Here is a 14756-nt window from a genome sequence, read left to right on the forward strand (position 1 = left end):
TGGACTGTAATTTATTTCCATTTAAGTAATTTGCCGATAAGATCATTGCTTTTTTGGGAACCCCTGTGCGATTCTGTTGATTTCTCTCTGTGTACACGTACATCGGGATTTTGGGTTTTAGGAGAGTGTAAAATATAGTCGAGTTATAGCTCGGTTAATGTCATACGCGATCCAGTTCATTTGAACCATATATTTCCCTTCAGGAAAAGGTAGAATTTTGGTGATTTGATGATTCAGGTACTCTGTTGATAGCTTTTCCATCACTATGTCATGCTGAAAAGGAAAACACAACTAAATCAGAAGCGAAATTCACAGGTTTTTTCGCTTTACGTACATCGTAAGGGCAGGTATGGTTCATATTGGAAGAGTCTTTGAAAACACCGTAAATGAACTTAGTAACGGGATTGGAGTTCTGATTTTTAAGAAATTTGCAGCCATCTACAGTTACGTTGTAGAGAAACGGCTTATAGCCACTCAAGCGATTGTAAAGGCCCGAATTCACCTGTGTACATAGAACGTAGAATGTTAATGAGTTAAGAAGTATGTGTTGTACAGCATACCTTGACTGAGGTCACCGGGGTTTTTAAGAGATTAACTTTAATGGAAATGTATTTGTACGTCCGGTTCACGGATTTTATGTGACAGTACTCGATATTGCAAAAGCTTCTATCCAATGACTCACACTCAAAGTTCGTAAATTCAACTAGAGAATGAACCTGCAATGTAGAAGCTGCAGTCATCATTTTGGAACAGTTTTATTGATGTTTTACCCCTCCAATCAGATACATAATCACTGGGAACGCAGCGGAAAAATTCATTTTTATACGCACTTTAAAGCGGGGAGGTATATCGACAACTGAGCGACACTTTAAAACTTAGCTTTAAAGTTTAAACTAATTGCTATCAAGCTATAAACATCAAAAAAAATTACACAATTATTCGGCAATTGCCTAAAAGAGCAATTAACCATTGGAAACTGATTACCGATTAAATGGTGTAGATTTATATGTTCAGCTATAAGAATATGTAATTACTTTACTTTTACCTTTAGTTACTTGATATATGTACGTATGAGGTACAATTCGCTATGTATGTATGGATTTATACAACGACTTACATCCGAATGAAGGAAAAAGCATCGTCGCAAATTTATAAACATACATGAACATAAAGTAACAGTAGAGTTTCTATAATCTAAACTACTAGCCACCGTTATTGGCTTTAAATCGAAACAAAATAGGTTGTGCGAAAAATGATTTAATTGTGCAAGGAAATCAAAGCCTGTTGATAAGAAAAAACGTGTATACAGTAAAAAATCATACTAATACTACCGAGTCGGACAATTTTAAAGTGGTCAACAGCAATGAGTTCTGCGTATGAAATAAATTAGGCGTTTCCGACCTTTTTTTAAGTCCATTTGACACTGCTTGACCCCTCCACACTGCAGACTGTATCATAATTTTGGTAAACCCAGTTAAGCACCCCACTGCAATGTGTGTGTGTGGCAAGTGATTATGTATGCTGTCCCAAAAATGTGAGCTGCACTTGCACCTAGCCATGTGGAAGGACGGGCACACAATGTTGCTGCGGGTGAATCCCTTAGAATCCTCTGGCAAAATGAATAATTAATGTTGCAACTGCTCTGTGGTTTTGTACGTGCGGTTAGCACAAGTACAAACGCAGCAAATACACTGAAGTTTGGTGGGTGGGCATCGGGTGGCCAGGGCCTAATTACATTTACGCTTGCATGGGCCCTAAAAAGGGGGGTTTTTGGGTGCTACATACGTTGACCTTGCGGGAGCTTAGAAAGTAATTTACAATCGGAAATAAACACCGAATGGGTTTTCATCGAGTCCTGATACTCTGGTAATTGAGTAAAGTGTGTCGGACAGCGGCCAGTTCATAAATATGCCGGTGAGATAGGCTATTTGTTTGGCGAATGAGTAACGACGTGAATGAAATGCACAACGAATAGGCAGACATAATGAATATTATACACATATTCATTTTGTGCTTTTAAGTTACATTCCATTTCGGATGACGAAGTTAATTTTTGGTATTTAAATGCTAAATTTTAAAACAATAACTTAAACTTCCAGAAAAAACGCAACCGACACCCCTGATAATGAAGTTCTTAGGATAGTGATCTATTGATCTATTGAACTAGTCTATTTCCAAGGTCGAAAAGCTTGTGATTTTTCAGAGCTAACCCGACCAAAGAGAGTGCCATCCCGGAAAATGCGACCTATTGCATTTCCACGGCGTGCAGAATCACCACACATAACCCATGTTGCGAACGAAATAATTTTGACAGGTGTACTTATTACGCAGCTCTATGGCAATTACTTTCTGCCCGCCCACTTGGCCACCCACCCTGCCGCAATTAGTCGGCAAATGTATGCTCAAAGTGACATTTATGAAAAAAAAATAAAAAGGGAGCATAATTTATGCGACCGCTCATGTGTGCGAGCGGGAGAGAGAACGAGAGCAAGCGAAACTGAAGCCGAAAAAAGGGGATTCCGTTAAGGGTATGAAAGATGAAAGATCTGAATTGCTAGCAAATCTGTGAAGCGAACTCAAATATATATTTTTCGTATTAACCCTCGAAAAAACGCGCAAAGCTCTTCCTCTCTTCTCCACCGCTTCTTTTCTTCTCTCCTCTCCTCCCCTCACCACTCCTCTCGCCGTGCATTCGTAATGAGCACTTGCGGCACGGTACACGATAATGCGGGGTATAGTATAGTGCTTGTGCCTATTCCGATTTCGAATCCGAGTCTCGACGCTCGAGTGCAAGATACCGAAAGGCAGCCACAACAGCCGTCGCTCACACAGATACTCACTCGCACTCTCGCACACACACACAAGCACACAGACACAACAGACACACACGCAAACGTCACACTGTTCGGTGTGTTTGCTGTTTTTGTTGCTTTGCCCTGGCTCTTGCCGCCCGTTCATCGTTCCATTTACGACTACGACGCCAGCATGCCATCCACACAGCACAGCACAGCCGCAGCATAGCACAAGCACAGCACAAGCACAAAGTGCCCCGTGTCCAATTTGGTGGTGGGATAGTTCAGAAACGCTTATGTGCGTTGTTGCTCCAGGTACAAGCTGAAAATTAATTAAATAAATAATATCAATCAATCATAACAATCTTTTATGGATCTATACTTAGTTATTATTGTTTTCAGTGATTACTTTTTACTTTATTTTTAATAAGAAAAATATATAACAATAATATTTTTTAATTCATTACAACTAATTTATTAGAAGTAACAAGCAATTTTTTTATACAGCGAAATTTAACCTTTTTTTGGTCTATGAATTTAATACATAACTTAGTTGCTAAAGAACGAATAAGAAAATATAATTTTTTTTCTTAAAATAAACAAAATTGTTACCTTAGGTGTTATGGAAAATAAATTGTCAACTTACCTCTGCCATTTCCAACCGGGTACTTTGTTTTCCTCATTTCGCCTTGCGTGACTCGACGCTGGGTTCGAGCGGGTGACGGGGGGATGGGATGGGTGTTGTATGCTAGAGGGGCGGGGGGCATGGCTTTGGTATTGGCATATTTTCTGCCGACGTCGGCAGAGGCGTCGCGTCGTGCGCAAACATGGCGTTGCTTTTGCTGTTGCTTCTTCTGTTTTTTGCATTTGCCTGGCCAAAAGTGCGCTTCCACACACACACGAACACACAATCACTCACACAGAGGCGCACACGAACAATATTTACTTTCGGATTGCAGGCCGGCCAACCCCCTCGCCCAGTCCCCCCGCATCCCCTGCATCCACACGGCGAGCGAGCAACTGTCGGGAAATATTTACATTTTGATTGGGAAACTGCTGAGGCTCATTTTACGGCTACACTTGTGTGTGCGTGGGTGTAGTTTAGCATTCAGCTCTTGTCGTTGTCGTTGTTTTTTTCTTGTTCTCCTTTTCCGTTTCGATTCGTTTCGTTCACGTGTGTCTGTGGCCCGCTTGTGTGTGTGTGTGTGCGAGCGCTATCCGCTTTTGTCCAATTATAATTTGTTTCGATTTATCACACGATGTTTTATTGAGACACGCCAGCAACAACAAAGAGAGCAACGAGATGCCCGGCGAATGATTAATTAATCGGCGAGAGCCAAAAAATGCGATAATCTTATGACAATCGGCCATCTATTTATTATATCGAATTGAGCTATTCCAAATATTTTCCAAGTGGATAAGCCGCTTTGGGGCAAATGGAGCTTACGTAACCATTCAAACTTGTGGTGGCATTTCTCATCTTTCTATGCTCTTTTAATGGCCTTTGCAATCACTTTTTTAAATGTATCTACATACAGCTGCAGTCAAAATAATAGTAGTGCCCACAGAGGTTTTCAAACAATCCAAAAAAACACCTTTGAAAACGTGTTCAGAAATTTTTTTTAAATTTTCAATGAAAGTTAACTCATAGTAGGTGATAATAATGAAAATTGACTTTGAAAAATGCATAAGACTTTTCAGAAAGAAATGAAAATGTTAAAATGGACCTAAATTTGATCGGTCAAAATAATAGTAGTGCATTTTTTCAAACAGCATCACAGCCAAATAAAACATTTTAAGTTTAAATGATAAAAACTATGTAATAGCCCTATATTTAATGTTTATTTTAGTATTTTGTTGAATAGCCTTTGTTGGCTATAACAGACGCACAGCGCTTATGCCTGGAATCAACTAAATTCTGGCATCTTTGCACAGGAACAGAGTCCCATGACCTTTGTACAGCTTTCCAGAGTTTAAAGCTATTACTCGGTTTTATTTCTGAGATTGCTCTCTTAACGTCACACCACAAATTCTCACTTGGATTGAGATCGGGTGACTCTGCGGGCCACTGTATGACTTCGACTTGATGGGCTGCGAACCACTCTTTGGCGAGTTTACTTGTATGTATTGGATCAATGTCCTGTTGAAAAGTCCAAACAAGTGGCATGTCCTCGAAGGCATATAGGAGCATCATCTCGTTTAAAATTTTTACATATAAATAACGATCCATGATGTATTTTACCCAATACACTGGCCCAACTCCATAATACGAAAAACTCGCCCAAATCATAATCGCTGAACCACCGTGCTTAACCGTTTTTAATGTATATTTCGGGAAAAAGTCAGATAAGGGTGGTCGTCTAACAAACTCCCGAGAGCCATGGCCTCCAAACAAAACTATCTTGGACTCATCCGACCACAAAATATTCCTCCACTTCTCCAAAGGCCAATTCAAGTGCTTTCTTGCAAACTTCAAACGGAATGTTGCATAACTTGCTGCATGTTTTTTTGTTAGTAACGGCACTTTTCGTGGACTTCTTGAAATGAGGTTTTCATCTCCGAGACATCTTATTGTTTCCAAACTAAAATTAATTTTACAAGATTTTTTTTAGGGCTGCAGTGGACCCGAAAGGATTGCTTCTTGCCTGTCTTGTTAAGCGATCTACTGACCTTTTGGTCAATAACTTGAACCGACCACGAGTTTCATTTGTTGGTTCATATTTGATTGCATTTCTAATCATTGTAGAAGAGCATCCGATAATATTTTGCACCCTGACATAAGTCTTTCCAGAAAAAATCAGTTTTTTAATGAGTTACCGCCTCTCGGCATTACAGTGTTTGCCACGCCCCATATATTCTGTACCTAATTTCAAAGAAGAGTCTAAAAATGATAGAAACTGTTAAAAAACACGCAAGAGTATTGTAAAATACCACAAACCTGGCTAAAAAGCGAATCAATTTAATTTTTCTTGTCAATTTAGCTGGCACTACTATTATTTTGACTGGGTCAAACAAGTGCATCCTTGCAATTAAAGCCGAAAAAGAATGTAAAACGAAGAGAGAACCGAAAATAACTTTACGTTCTTAGAGAGCAAAGAATTAACGTCACTTGTGTGAAAAAATTATTTGAATATGTGAAGGCATAGAGGAAATAATGAGAAATAACGTGTTGCTTCACCGGCACTACTATTATTTTGACCGCAACTGTATGTTCATGTTTCACTTTCTAATAAGTGCTTTGAATGGCATTATGCGACTTTAGGTTATTTACCCTTTTCAGTTTTAGACTAAAATATTAGCATGTATTAAAAACGCATTGCTATTTTGTGTTAGGATCTTTTAGCTTCACAGCTTACTTTCAAACCTCCAAAGGATATTAGAAAAAACTTGAACCTGTCAACGAGTTTTGTTACAAGAAATAACAAAGCAAACCCCTTTAAATGGATCCTTGTTTAATGTTATTGTGGCATAAACTAAATATTTTAATGAAGATGTTTCTATTTTTACCATAACTACATATACATAAGTATTATTCTTTTTAATGAATTGAATATAAAAACTTTGTAAACATTGCTTTCCCCATCTTGTTTACAAATTCGATAACATATAGTTAAAGGTTTTTTGACCTTTCAAAGTATCTTATGGTGTATAAGCCTATATTTTTATTTATATTTGACGAATGCCAGATGGCTAACTACTTAAACGGAAAGCTTTAACAGTTGACCAACCAACCATCAGAAATAAACGTTTATTTCATTTTCTCCGTCGTCCGACATCTGCCAATCTTAATTTGAAAAACACTCTTGTTAATCGTGAGGCTTAAACCTTTTTTCGAAGCATCCTAAAATTGAATAGAAGCACCCCGAAATCCCGCAAATTTTTAAAAGAACAAATACCCTACTTAAAGTGCTTATTTGTTATAATTTAACTAAGAAAATGTCCTTCAAGGCAATGGCTCTTGTTCCAACCATTATCAGACTGAACTTGTAGATCCGTGTAATAACAAAGCAATTTTTCATAATCATTGTGTAATGTAACTCGGTTCGCCTTTGACAACCTGCGGGATTTGTCACACCCCTTAACCAGGCCCAAGAACCAGTCGCGACTTTTGAAATTATGTCACTAATTAGTTTATGCCAGCGATGTGCGGAAGAATTTTAAAGAGGGTTTGGCGGGTGGAAATTGAAATATGCCGCCAAGGACGAGGCAGGACGAGAAGGAGCGACACGCCGGCTTCTCCACCCACCATTTTACTGGACCCTTTGCTTTCCCCGGGGATATTGCGAAATTTGCAATTTAAGGGCTTAAATTGTTGTTTGTTGCTGCAGCTTAATCTCTGACGCTGTTAACTTTAAAATTCCAATTAAAGTGGATTTAAATTGCTCGAGGACCAGGCCTTCTGTCGGGCTTTTTGCCAATACCCGTCGTCGCAAATTTGCATAATTATGGCCCAAAACTTTCAATATAAAATGCCCAGTGACTCGGTTTTCTGCCTTGATCAGCATTCAGCTTCGGTCCAAAGTGGCTTTTCGCCAGCTAATGATAAGTTTGCAAAGTGGGTGCGGCTCACGGACTTGTTTTCATATAATGGCGCACATAAAACCATTCCTTACGAATAAAGTGGAGTTTTCTGATAGTTTAAAACAACTGAACACCATTAAGTCGCAACGGTTGAACATGGTATGTTTATTTTGACTTTTACGTTCAGTTTTCTTGAATATTTAAACCCGTTTCTCGTATACTATACTCGATTAAAAGGAAGCCTTTCCGAGTTTATAAAGTATATATATATATTATTGATCAAGACCACTAGCCTAATCGATCTTGCCATGTCCGTTTGTCCGTCCGTATAAACGCTGTGATCTCAGTAAGCTAATAAATTGCCTTCATTTCTATCGATAGGCCAAGAACATTTTGCTAACGCTCAGAATCCGGTAAACGCGGTCACGCCCACAATTTTTTAAAATGGTCTCATTTTTTGTAATTTGCCTTGAATGAATTTCCCGCCCTTCGTCAAAAATGTTTTAAATGTTTTGGGAGAAGAAATACTTATTTAATTTTCCTTTTTGTCAGTTGTAAATTAGTATTTAGTTTTAGACGGATGCGAACATACAAATTTTGCTTAAAAACCTTGGAAACCTTTAGTTCTACATATTAATGGAATGGTAATGAGAAATATAGCATCGTTTTACTGTAATACCAAAAGTTAAAAAACGTTTTTTTTTTTATATTTAGAGTGCACAGTACCTCCACTCAATTGCTTATCATTTATTAATGAACGTTCTGAATTTTTGGCAGATTAAGATAAATGTAGATAAATATTGATAAGCGAAGCACAATCTCATTTACAATGTGACACATTTGAGTTTAAAAATTTGACGTGATTTTAGTATACGAGTAGATAATGGCAAAATAAATAAATTCCAATTAAAAAATTTAAATTTCTTTTTAAAAAGTGAGAACTTGACAATCGTTGCTAATGGGCATTGTAATCTGTTAAATCAAACTTGCGCGGTTTGAGCGTAACTTAATCGCAACTTTTAGCATTCAAAGTTTACCGACGGACGGACAGACAGTCGGACAGTCAAACGGACAGATAGACGGACAGATAGACAAATAGATAGACGTACTGATAGACGGGCACAGAGCCGGATAGTTAGTAGATCGGACAGATAGACGGACATGACTAGATCGATTCGGCTAGTGAGCCTTATCCAAAATATATTTATTTTAAAGCGTCGGAAACTCTATCTCCTTTCTAATTGTTATTTAAAAAAAACTATACATTTTAATCTACGAGCAACAACTATATAAGTTTAACCTAGTTGCGATAGTATAATCCAAGTAAATTATATCTCAAAACGCCATATAAGCGTATTTCGCACTGAAATTGGAAAAAAGTGTATTGGTGCATTTCTATATGAATTATTATGCAAACATACAAAATTATACATTCATTCATCATTGACTCAAAAGGGTTCATTTTGAAAAGTTTGCGCTCGGTCTTGAATGGTTTGAAGAATTGGCATTTGTATTTGAAATGCTCTAACAACCCTCTTTCCCAAAACTCCCTGAAATTCAATGTGTAACCCCAAGGCAAATATTCAAAGCATGTAATTGAAATAATCCTCTTATTTTCCAAGTCTTTCGGATCTGGTTTAGAACGGAAATCTGTAGTTGTCAGAGAGTTTGATTAACCAACTCGGGTTTATTTTCATTGTCTGAATGAAGTTGTCTTTTATCTATCAGAGGTATTTATAAAATCAAGCGTAAAAAGATTTTTTAGGTGAATTTTGCAAACAATAAAACAAAAACGGTATGTTTTCAAAAATAAACTGAAATCGCGAAACTATTTTACTTTCAATGTGTTGATGTGTTGATTATTGAACTTGAATACTTTTCAGTAAGCAAAAATTGGCAGAAATAACAAACAGAAACAGTTAATGGATGGTAAACAAAAACCATGAATATGGACAAATCGAAAATACAAACAAGCAAATGACAAACGATGTTAGTGTTTAACCGGATATCTTTTAAATGCTACCCCCCTAAGTCTTTCGAAATCCGACTGAAGTAGCATCGCTTCGATTTGTTTATTCCGATACACTATACACTCGCTTTGATGTTGCAGCCCGCATGAACATGTGAATCCATCGCAGGAAGTATTACCTGTAATTCAATAAGCTTTTGGCCGGGATGTTCTGCATCGGGCTCTTATTCCTTGTCGAGATTTCGATTTAAGTTCCCGAGAAGGTTAACATGCCGCTGTCAAATCCGGCAAATTGATTTTGCATCTTTAAGTGCGTTCAAATCCGCTTTCAACTGTGAAATGGGCTGATTCTACTTCGGCTGCCAGCCAGCCTGCCATCTTCGAACTTTTGAGACCGGGACCCGTTCTCATTGATCCGCTGCCGGATTTCCCTTACGTGTTGCGTCGTATCCCCGAATCCCAACTCCCTACTTGCCCCCTCGAGCCGTTTCCTTTTGGGGCAAAGACATCGCATAAAATCGGCGTGAACATAAAAAAGTTGCACGACTTGGAGTGAACTTTGGCTCTGCTTGTTCAAGTTTTTAGGCAACTTTTTCTGTTCAACTTTTGCGACTTATAAATGGTGAGGCATGGAATGGGAGCTTATGGTCGGAGCAGGGTAAATACAGTGGAACTTCTTCATGTCTGTAAAAGTAATCAAGTTGATTTGTTCCAATCATATTTTGAAGTATAATTCCATACTGAGGAGGAGCTAATTTTTAAGATAGTCATACAGGAGCTGCAAAGCATTGTTTCTTACAAATTTATAGTATATATTATAAATAAGCTGTTTTCTATAGGAGCAATCGCCAATATCAGAAACATTCAGTCGCAAAATTAAGCAAAAATAACATGCTTTTAAAAACTCTCTAATAAATTCATTAATTTGGATAGAGGTTTATCAGGACTTCCATGAAACCGCAAAGACTTAAAAAAATACAAATACAGTTTTGTTATTGAAAACTTTATTGTTTTAAATTATTTTAGCAAAGATAATACTCAAAATAATACGTATGTATGTATATATTTCCCTTTATTTTTGGTTATTGACTCCAATTTTTTCAAAACAGGTTTCAAATATATCGTTCTCATAAAATCAAATTAAATAGTATTGTAAGACAATGTCCTTAAATTACCGTTAAAACCGTAACAAATGTTTATATTTACAGCAAACGAGTCTACACAAATATTTTTCATCAAATGATGAAACATATATGGAAAGTATATAATATAACACACATATTCCAATAGAAATTCATCCATTTTATCTGATGGATATTCATTACATCAATTTGGACTCTAAAATCTACCTGTGGGAGTGCAAACTGTATGCTTTGACTTCTGTAATGAAAAATGTAAAGGTAAGAGGACAGCTGGAATGAATGGAACTCGGTGGCAGTTAATCAAATAATTAAATATGAACCTAAATATTTTTGATTAATTGAGAGCCGGGACGGCCGACAACAACAAAACAAGCGGCGGCGGCTACCTTTTGTTTTCACGCTGCGCTCAGCATGGGAACGTCGCTGCCGCTGGCGGCGTCGCAGTCGGCGTCGCTGCTGGCGTTACCCAACCTTTTGGCCTCCCAGTTTTCTCGAATGTTTGTGTCTTATGTATCGGCAGCTCCGCTTTGTGCTCGTTTCCGCTTTGCTGCCCGCATTCGTTGCTGCTCTCCCTCTCCGCTCTTGCGCTCTCTCCCTCTTCCACTCTTCGCAGGCGCCAGCGACATACATACATTTATTTCGGAGTTCTGCTTTGCTTGCTTTTGCTCGCCTTTTGCCTTATGCTTGGTTTTGCTCCCTCTCTCTTCGCCTCTCTCTCGTTCGCATATGGCTTCGCTCTGCCGGCGTTATTTTGCCCTTCTCCATTCCACTCATCTTCGTGCCCTCGCTGGCAACCAGTTTGCTATTGTACGTAAGTATGTACATATGTATGTTCGTGGTGTGTGTATGTACTGGATGTGGCTTGTTCCGTTTGGCCGTTTGTATTTCTATCTGGCATCTCTGGCAAGCTCGCTTTATAATTTTCAACATTATTTCGCATTATGCTGTCCCAATTCCTTCTTCCCTTCTGCTTATTACACCCATGCATTACCATGCCTTACCATGCCATCCCATCCCATCTCATCCTATCCCATCCCCCGTTTTCCGACCGGGAAAACTCGGTGTGCGTGGAAAGTGGTGGCAAAGCGGAGGCGAGAAAACTCATTATTATGCTCGCTGCGACGAAAGCAGCAGAAATTCTGACTCGACTGTTGGCCTGTGTGCGCGTAGATAAAAGCAGAGCGAGGCAATAACAAATTTCAGAGTTGTCGAGGGGCACGAATAATTGTTATCTATAAAATAAACAATTTTTAAATAAATTATGAATTCTTATTATAATTACTAAAATATAATTTTAAAATCAATTTAAGTTATTTAAATAATTTTCAATAAAAAATGTATATGTTCCCATTCAGTTGGAAACCTACTTTTCTACATTAACCTCTAGCGAGCTGACAACCCTGTTCGCACTATTTGCTGCTTGCTAGCACACACAGTTGCACCTTTTCACACACATACTCTCTGAAACACACACACACGCGCACTCTACCGTTGGCACATAAACATCTGCTGTTGCGTTGCTATTGCTTTTGTGGCGATTGCGATGCGATGATGAACATGGTGATTATGACGATGCTGTTGCTGTTGCTCCTGCTGTTGATGCTCGTGACGTCAGAGCAGTGCGTATTGGGAAAACTCAACTGGCACATACAGATGCATGTATATTTGGATGTATGTATGTACTTTGTTGCTTTTGCTTTCGGCATGCGCCCTGAATGCACGACAACAACAACGAATACGAATCTCAAATGCTTGTGGGGATTGGGATTTCTGCTATGTGCGCTTCGTTTAAGAAAGAGGAGGGAAGGAGGACCTAAAGCAGAGAGAGGGAGTGAGCGTGAGTGAGAGAGAGGGAAACGAACGAGTGGCGACGTCGGCGGCACACAAATTAAACTTAAATGCCCCCCATTCACTTGGGATGCTGCTACCGGAGTTACTGTTGTTGCCCCAATCCTATTGTTGTTGTAGTCTCTCTTGCATTCGCTACGTTTAAGTTGTTGTTGTTGCCGCTGCGGACACGACTTTGGCTTGGCTCCATCGTCTTTTCACTGAGCGGCTCAAGACTACAGTGTTGCCTCGATAGGTCCACACCAATGGATCTTAGGAGCTAAATCGATTTCAAAGCGAAAGAATGCCACACAACAGGTTTTTATTTGCTATTTTGGACTCTAAGCTTCAATCCGCCTTTTTACAATAGAACTCCTTTTATTACGTAATTATGAATGGTGATTACGGTGGACAGGGATGTCATCACTTTTCTGGAGAAGAATTGAATATTAATTTGGCCATGTAGTAACAAAAACATTTAAAGGATATCAAACTGCGCATATCTACATGTAAAGATATATCTCTACATAATTTCATAATTTCCGAAATTACAGACATATGATCCATGTTTATATATGTATGTATGTAGAAATCGTACGAGGGATGTGAATAATTAGTTATGAAAACTTACTCTTCTTTGGAAAATACATACCTTACCTGTTTTAGAGGCAGATTTTTTATTATTGGTTAAATCCTTTTTTATTCCTAGCATGGTTATGATTTTAGCTAAGAGGTCGACTTCTTTGAAAAGGGTTAAAGCCATTAAATATTTCGTATAAAACCCCTAGCATATCCCCCAGTGGCTTGAGAACAGAGGCTTGTATTTCTGATTTGCATAACCTTTCTCTTGCGGGCTTCGAGCAGTTTGCCACTTGTGAGCTGGACTGTAGTTTCTCTTTCCCTAGCTGCCACGACTTCGACTCCAAGTCGGAATCCGAGTGCAAGTCCGTCGCTTTATCGCATTTATTGCTTCATGGGGTCTCAATTAAGCTGTTAAAACCAGTTGGGGCAATCTATTGCCGGGCATTAAAGCCAATCAATAATTTACGTCCCTGCCTGCTGGAGTGGCGGAGACCAGTGTCCAGCGGACAGGATGAGCTCAATCAGCCGCCGATGACGGCCGACTTAAGATGGCGTCCGTATGGGAGGCCAATCTACTCTGGGTATCCCCAGTGCTCGCTCGGATATGCTTATACCCATAGTGGCCCGATGTCCGGCACACGCTGGAAGATTTCAACCAGGGATTAGCGTCAGTTCGAGTGGTTCTAATTGCCCAGAGAGACGGGCAGTCGCCGGCGAATGGAATTGATACTCCATGCTCCTGATGCGGATGGAAACGGAGAAATTGGGCAAAAACGCGGGTTATTCAATACACGTAATAAAAATCAACGGGGAGTCCGAGTGCTTCACCCTCCCAGTGCTAAAGGATCGCCTAATTGGATTTAACGACCACTGTTGGAGGAAAAAGTACATTTTAATTATATAATATCGATCCTAGATTGGATATTGCATGCTTTTAGCTAGCACAAATTGTGATTGCAAGTAAATTCCTAATTATACCTAAAAGGAACAGTAATCTGTCCACAACTAAAACATTATTATATATCGGGAAAAACCAGAGTTTTTATTATAGAGATATGGTCTCTAGACCAAACATGGACAACAAGTTTAATGTCTGAATCAGTTGGTTTAGGACCTGAAATCTTAACTCATCTCAATTAGGTGTCGTATTTGATAATTCACAAATATTTATTATATCTTTATAATGACATATTTAGTAATAGTCATTCCTTTTTCGGGTTTTGCACGTGCATTTTATCTTCCAAAAGTATTACTCATCCAATAACAATATTTCACTTTTTCTGATTCATAGGCTTGGCAACTTATCGCTTGTGATTACTCATACAAAAAAATCAAAGCTCCTGGAAAGGAACTTTTTTGGTTTTTTTCTAGATAATGTTTAATATATGTATATACCCAACAAAAATGTGAACAGTGTATTAAATTATTTACTGAAAGGTAAATGGTTGACGGAGTTTGATTGAAACCTTTATTTCGTAGAACAAACATAGGTATATCAAAATTAACGCTAGAGGTTAAAGCCGCTAATGAATATTTAGTAATATAAAACTTAATAAATACTATAATGAATCAAAAGCCTTTGGGGGTTTTGGTAACTCTGGAAAAAACCTATACCTAAGTAAAATTATGTATATAACAAATAAGTATTATTTATGTATTCATGATAACAAATTTAAGCAGAATTTCACAAAAACATTTTACTCGAATCTTTAAACCGACGGAATAGTTTTAAAATTATTTTATTTTAGCGGTGATAACAGTGTGATTAGTAGAGCGATTACTATATATTGTGATTGTTTCATCACTTGGGTCCAGCATATAGTGCAATAAGTGGTAAAACCAAGTGGATTTATATACATATGTACATATAAATGTATATTCGTACATACATATATACAAGTTGGGAAAAACAACTATCTCCAA

At 38.3% G+C, this 14756-nt stretch overlaps 1 protein-coding gene and 1 long non-coding RNA gene across 2 annotated transcripts; both read right to left on the bottom strand.

Annotated features, from left to right (window-relative positions):
- Positions 1 to 72: 72 nt before the first annotated feature.
- On the bottom strand, positions 73 to 816 carry LOC122614708. Its single transcript, XM_043789339.1, has 4 exons — positions 771 to 816; positions 561 to 716; positions 335 to 502; positions 73 to 273 (listed from the first exon to the last, which is right to left on the bottom strand). The coding sequence occupies exons 1-4, from the start codon at positions 786 to 788 to the stop codon at positions 118 to 120; spliced, it is 498 nt and encodes a 165-aa protein (XP_043645274.1). The 5' UTR covers positions 789 to 816; the 3' UTR covers positions 73 to 117.
- Positions 817 to 5101: 4285 nt separating this feature from the next.
- LOC122614229 lies at positions 5102 to 5706 on the bottom strand. The gene is made up of 2 exons (XR_006325732.1): positions 5463 to 5706; positions 5102 to 5374 (listed from the first exon to the last, which is right to left on the bottom strand). It is a non-coding gene; the product is annotated as an uncharacterized LOC122614229 (long non-coding RNA).
- Positions 5707 to 14756: the final 9050 nt, after the last annotated feature.

Source organism: Drosophila teissieri, chromosome 2R, assembly GCF_016746235.2.
Source record: "Drosophila teissieri strain GT53w chromosome 2R, Prin_Dtei_1.1, whole genome shotgun sequence".
In the NCBI taxonomy this organism is placed as follows: domain Eukaryota; kingdom Metazoa; phylum Arthropoda; class Insecta; order Diptera; family Drosophilidae; genus Drosophila; species Drosophila teissieri.

Bases quoted from the DNA above. Each gene is read 5' to 3' on its own strand.
- LOC122614708 (XM_043789339.1), bottom strand. The intron at 503-560 runs GTATGCTGTACA...CTATGTACACAG, and splicing joins CCCCGGTGACCTCAGTCAAG to GTGAATTCGGGCCTTTACAA. The intron at 274-334 runs GTACGTAAAGCG...TTTCCTTTTCAG, and splicing joins ACCATACCTGCCCTTACGAT to CATGACATAGTGATGGAAAA.